The sequence below is a fragment of the Odocoileus virginianus genome, unplaced genomic scaffold (genome assembly GCF_023699985.2).
Source record: "Odocoileus virginianus isolate 20LAN1187 ecotype Illinois unplaced genomic scaffold, Ovbor_1.2 Unplaced_Scaffold_21, whole genome shotgun sequence".
Classification (NCBI taxonomy): domain Eukaryota; kingdom Metazoa; phylum Chordata; class Mammalia; order Artiodactyla; family Cervidae; genus Odocoileus; species Odocoileus virginianus.
In genome coordinates this window covers 751,565-757,606 of record NW_027224283.1, presented here as the reverse complement: position 1 = coordinate 757,606, position 6,042 = coordinate 751,565, and the positions used below count along the sequence as shown (strand labels likewise).

The window sequence follows — 6,042 nt, the reverse complement described above, 5'->3', positions numbered from 1 at the left end:
GAAATCTTACAAAAATAGCACTCAATCTACTTTAGTTTTAGTCATATTTTTGACGTATAAAAGTTTTCTACATATACACTTCATTGCTTATCCTTAGACTTCATTATTGTTGGAGCTTCAAGTTTCTTTCATAATTCTAAGTTATATAAGAACTTTATTAAATATTAAAAGTAACAAGGGAAAAATAACATACAAGGGAACTTCCATCAGGTTATCCGCTGACTTTTTAACAGAAACTCTACAAGCCAGAAGGGAATGGCATGATATATTTAAAGTGATGAAAGGGAAGAATCTACAACCAAGAATACTCTACCCAGCAAGACTCTCATTCAGATTTGATGGAGAAATCAAAAGCTTTCCAGACAAGCAAAAGTTAAGAGAATTCAGCACCACCAAACCAGTTTTACAACAAATGCTAAAGGAACTTCTCTAGGCAGGAAAAAAGGAAAAGACCTACAAAAAATAAACCCAAAACAATTAAGAAAATGATAATAGAATGATACATATTGATAATTACCTCAAATGTAAATGAGTCAAATGCACCAACCAAAAGACATAGACTGACTGGGTGGATGAAAACATGTGCATGTATGTACTTCCAATTACTATATCACTCTGCTTAACCTCCCAAACTGTATGTAATTATTTTATATTATTAGATTAATCACATTCCCATTATAGCTTGCAATTGCAGTGATCTTTTTCTTGTCTGGCTAATGATTGTGAAAACTGATAAACATCATTTACTATTGTGATTATGTAACTATTACTCATTTAATATCATTGTATCATTATTGGTCAACAATAGAATTCTTTATCATCAACACTAACATTTAATAGGAAAACCTATAATCACATTTTAAAATTAAGATGCATATCTGAATTATCTTGGAATTTTTTGAAAAATACAAATGCCCAGGTATTGCTTTTTTCCTCCAAAGCTCCAGATATGTTTCTAATGAGCAGCCATGTTTAAAAAGAACTGGACTGTAGCATGATCTTTTACTTTTATCTAGTAGGTTTCACTTTATATATTTCGTATTCAGTGCTCCCATGTCATTTAGCTTTTGTTTTCTGATTTCTCCACCTCTTCTACTTTATTTTTTATGTCCTTTCTCAAGCCTTTATCAAGCATAGTAGAAAAGTTTTCATATACATATATATATATATAAATATATTTGTAGAATATGTATCTTAGACAATTTTTGAATTTTTTCCTAAGTGAAAAATTTGACATTTTGACTCAGCTTGTTTGACTTAGTATTAATAGAATGCTATATTTCTAATTATAAAAATAGATATACAACAAGCAACAAAGTTTTATTATATCACAAAGGGAACTATAAACAATATTGTGTAATAACCTATAATGGAAAATAATTTGAAAAATAATATATGTGTATATGTGTAACTGAATTACCTGGATATGTACCTGAAACACTGTAAGTCAACTATGCTTCAATAAAGTATATATGCTATGAAATTTTAAAAAAGAAATGTAGCTTTATGGTACTCAAGGATGAGATTCTGCAAAGTATTTTAAGACCACTATAGAAATTCTACACTATAAAGCCTTTTAAGCATGTAAAAGACTATGTAAATAATCAATAAAATGTCACAGAACATTACAATGTTTACTGAGCTTAAAAAAAGATTAGAAACTCATATATATATATATTATTCTTTATATTATTAATAGTACTTCTGATAATAATGAGGAGGAGGAAAAGAAAGAGGAGGGTAGAGATAATTTTTTTCAGCAATTACTATAGTCCAGATCTATTCTAATTGTTTTCTTCATATTGCCTCTTTGAATCCTGCCAACAACTTTATGAGGTACCTGTAATTGTTATTCTCTTGCAGAAACATTTATTTTATCTTTTTACTGGAAATATGTTATAAGATTGTTCCCCAATTGGTCAAACTTTATGGGAAATTTTAAGACAGCAAGTGGATTATCTATAGCCTATTGGACAAATTTGGCCCATGAACTATTTTTATTAAAAGCTTTATTAGACATGACTTAGCCCTTTCATTTACATCTTGTTCATAGCTGCATCCACACTACAGAGGGGGAAAGTTAGTTACCTCAAGGACTTATGGTCTACAAATTCTAAATTATTCATATATGACCTTTTTATAGAAAAGAAAATTTTTATAGAAAAATTTTACAGAAAAAAATATGTCTTGACTTGTGATATTGATAATCAAAATGCTCATACAGATTGCAAACATTTATAATAACCACTAAGGAATTTGCATAGTGTTATGTAGAGAGCTGTATTATCTGATAATATCAACATAAACTCTCTCATATCTTTTGCAATAATCTTACAGTTCTTTTAATTACTAGAACTACACCTATCTACAGTCTATGGCTTATTTTTTTGAGTTATTAAGAAGTTACAGTTATCAATCAAGTCTAACTTCAGTATTTTCACGTTTCCAATTAAGCTTAGAAATTATAAATGTCCAGCATGAGGGGAGGAAAAAGTAACTGCATGATTTCCCTACAGTGTGGAATCTCCTCAGTATGGTTTATAAGTTATTTTCTTTGTGTTTCAGCAAATGATGTATCTAAGACTCTCAACTGAGTATAGTACATAAATATCAGAACTTAGTTCAATGAATTATGATTACAGTCTTTCTATAATAATGGTTTAAAAATTTAGGAGGAGTTTGAGCACTCTCCATTATTATTTCAGTTTTTGACTTCATGGAAAACAGAAAAAAAAAAAGTGTTCAGGGCCAGAATTGCATGATCTTGTACAATTGTTCATATAAATTCTAATCAGTACATTTTCCATATGATGTCATACTCTAATGCTTAAAACAAGCATTTTTAACAAGAAAATCTCAATTTTCTATATAGTAAAACTTTGCTACTGCTAGTTTCTCTACTACTGATCAGGCATATCACTTAAAGAGGCAATTAAAAGAATTGTATGTATAAGCTATTATCTCAAAATAGCCACAAATATGAGAAAGTTATTAAAAAAAAAAACATACAAAAAAACCCCCTTAGTTATTGATTATCAAAAGACCAGCTCAACATCAAGCATTTATTTAAATATAAAATTGACCATAGCAACTGTATTCATATTTGGTATCCAGCAACTACAAATTGGCAATTGGCTTGGGTACTTGCCGTATAACCGCTACAAAAATTAAATCATGTGCTGATGCAATTGCTGACCTTCAACACCCCCTGAAGGAGTGAGGGTAGAGAGAGGAAATGAGTCACTCTCTGCTCCAGGAAAACTGCCAAAACAGGCCTTCAGATAGTTAGATACACTCAGGAGCTGACTTTATGAGCCCAATTATTGTATCTCCCCATCCCTAGAAAAGTACTAAAATTCTTCATGGTGCAAATTATTTCTCACAACTGGCAGAAGCTTCACAAGACCAGCAGAAATTCTAAAATAAATATGTGCTTAATTGCATATAATCCCCATTTGTCAAAATCACATGTATACTATCCTTCCCCTGTACCTCTTTGGAACAGTTTCTCAAGTTTCTCAGAGTTATTTGAGGCACTGTCTCCTGGGTTGCTCATATTGCCCACCTAAAAACTTAACACACAACTCTCAAGTTTTTTTAAGTTGCCAGTTTCTTCAGGCTTTTTAAAAGAATTGTTATTGTATACATGTTAATATTGACATTCCCCCAAAGCAGGGTCTGTATCATAATTTTCCCTAAGCAACTATTCATTATGATAGTTTTTGAATTGAAGAATAATATAGTGATGTTGGAATGGTATCATAGACTCAATGGACATGAGTTTGAACAAATTCCAGGAGATAGTGAGGAACAGGGAAGCCTGGCTGCAGCCTTCTGCAGCCGGGGAGTCTGCAGTGCACAGGGTCACAAAGAGATGACTGAGCGACTGAACAACAGCACAGAAAATGCTAAACTCGATTATGGGAAAAGCTTTTTGATTTCTCAAGAAAATGTAATTACATTTTTCTTTTAGTTGTACTGTTTTTCACATAGTTACAAAGTAGGCCACAGTATGAAAAGGAGAGCATGTGCAAGATTCTAGTAAGACTGTCAGATTATGTTTATAGTCTTTGTGTAGTAAATTAAAAATAAAGTTAAATATGATTTAATATTCATTTAATTTCTAGAAAGATTGATTTCTGGTCAAATCATAAAACACTATTCTCTCTTGTGTGCACCTGCTCTGCCTCTTTCTGACTTTAATTTTCTAAAAATTAGTGTGAAATAATGAAATAAAAACTGTCTCAAAGGAAATAAAATCACTCCCATAGTTACAGACTGGTAAAACCAGCCCTAAAGGAAGAAAAGTACACGAGATGAGGATTGAAAATTGAATGGAAAAAACTGTATACATATGTATAAGCATATATTTGTGTGTATATATATATATATATATATATATATATATAAAATTCAAATTTGAAAGGCAAAAATAAAATATACATATGCAAATATCCTTGATAAACTGCTGGCAATAAAAATATGAATGATGAAAAATGAATCTAGGGAGACCGTGTGGATATTAATAGATTTTGAAATTCCTGGATTTTTGTTTAACTGCTTTTCATTCATAAAACAGGACTCTTATTTTTTCATTTGCTTGAGAAAAATATAGTCCTCCTTGTCATTTCCATGAAGGCTTGCTTGACTTGCTGATTCCTTAGGGTATAGATAAAGGGGTTCAGCATGGGAGCTATGGAGGTGTTTAGCACAGCCACCCCCTTGCTCAAAGACACCCTGTCCTTTGCTGATGGATTCATATACATGAAAATGCAGCTGCCATAAGAGATGGAGATGACAATCATGTGGGAAGAACACATGGAAAAGGCCTTTGTCCTCTGAGTGGTAGAAGGGATCCTCAAAATTGTTCTGATGATATATGTACAGGACAGAATTATTAACGCTAAAGTGAGCAATAGAATAAACACAGCACAGGAAACCCTACTATCTCTAGAAATTTGGTGTCTGAACAAGAAAGGTATAATAAGGGGAAATAACCACAACTAAAATGGTCGATAACATTAGACTTGCAGTAATCAAGCTGTAGGAAGAGCATTACTAATGGGAATATGATTAAGAATGAAGCCAGCCAAGAGGCCAAGACAAGGAGCGTGCAGACTCTGTGATTCATGATGGCCACGTAATGCAGCAGTTTGCAGATGGCAGTGTAGCAGTCATAGGACATGGTAGCCAGAAGGTAAAACTCAGTGATTCCCAAGAAAATGAAAAAAAAAAAAAATAACTGAGCCTTACAATCATTAAAAGAGATGGTTTTATCTCTTGTAATAATGGTGGCCAAGAACTTGGGTATACTGACAGTTGTGAATGAAACTTCTACTAAGGAGAAATTTCTGAGGAAGAAATACATGGGGGTTTGGAGGTGGCCATCCCACAGAGTCAGGGTGATAATCGTCAAGTTCCCAGTGATGCTGAGCATGTAGGTGATGAGCAGAAAGATAAAGCTCACAACCTGAAGTTGTGAGTCATCTGACAGTCCCAGGAGGATAAACTCTCTTATTTCTATGTAGTTTCTCCTTTTCTTCTTCTTTTGAGTAGCTTTCAGGAGAAAACCCAAAGATAAGACACAGAAAAGGGGATTATCCATATATAGCACTGGGATTTGTCTCTGGAAGTAAATCTACTGTGCCTTGTTAACATAATTCAGGAGATTGTTTGAAAGTTAATGAAATAGATAACTTTTTTGTTTGTTTGTTTGTTTTAAATTTTTTTTACCAATTATTTTTATTAGTTGGAGGCCAATTACTTTACAATATTGTAGTGGTTTTTGCCATACATTGACATGCATGTCAGATTTATGTTTCACATAGAATGTACTTTATAAAATCCCTAGTTTACAAACTGGCATCGGGCTAAAAATATTTTTAAAAATCTTCTAAAAACAACATATCCTTCACAGGAAAAGCAGGGATTATAGTCTCTGTTTTTCTCAAACCGAGGAAATACAGGAAGAGGAATGCTACCTGCTGACCCTTAAAAAATGTCTCCACAGGATCCCCTCCTATTGGGATACTCTGTCTTTTC

General features: G+C 32.5%; 1 protein-coding gene across 1 annotated transcript; it reads right to left on the bottom strand.

The window, feature by feature from the left end:
• Positions 1-4,592: 4,592 nt before the first annotated feature.
• LOC139033614 (olfactory receptor 6C1-like) lies at positions 4,593-5,605 on the bottom strand. Its single transcript, XM_070463031.1, is given in 2 exon segments — positions 4,593-4,942; positions 4,945-5,605. Coding segments are annotated over 2 exon segments (1,011 nt in total).
• Positions 5,606-6,042: the final 437 nt, after the last annotated feature.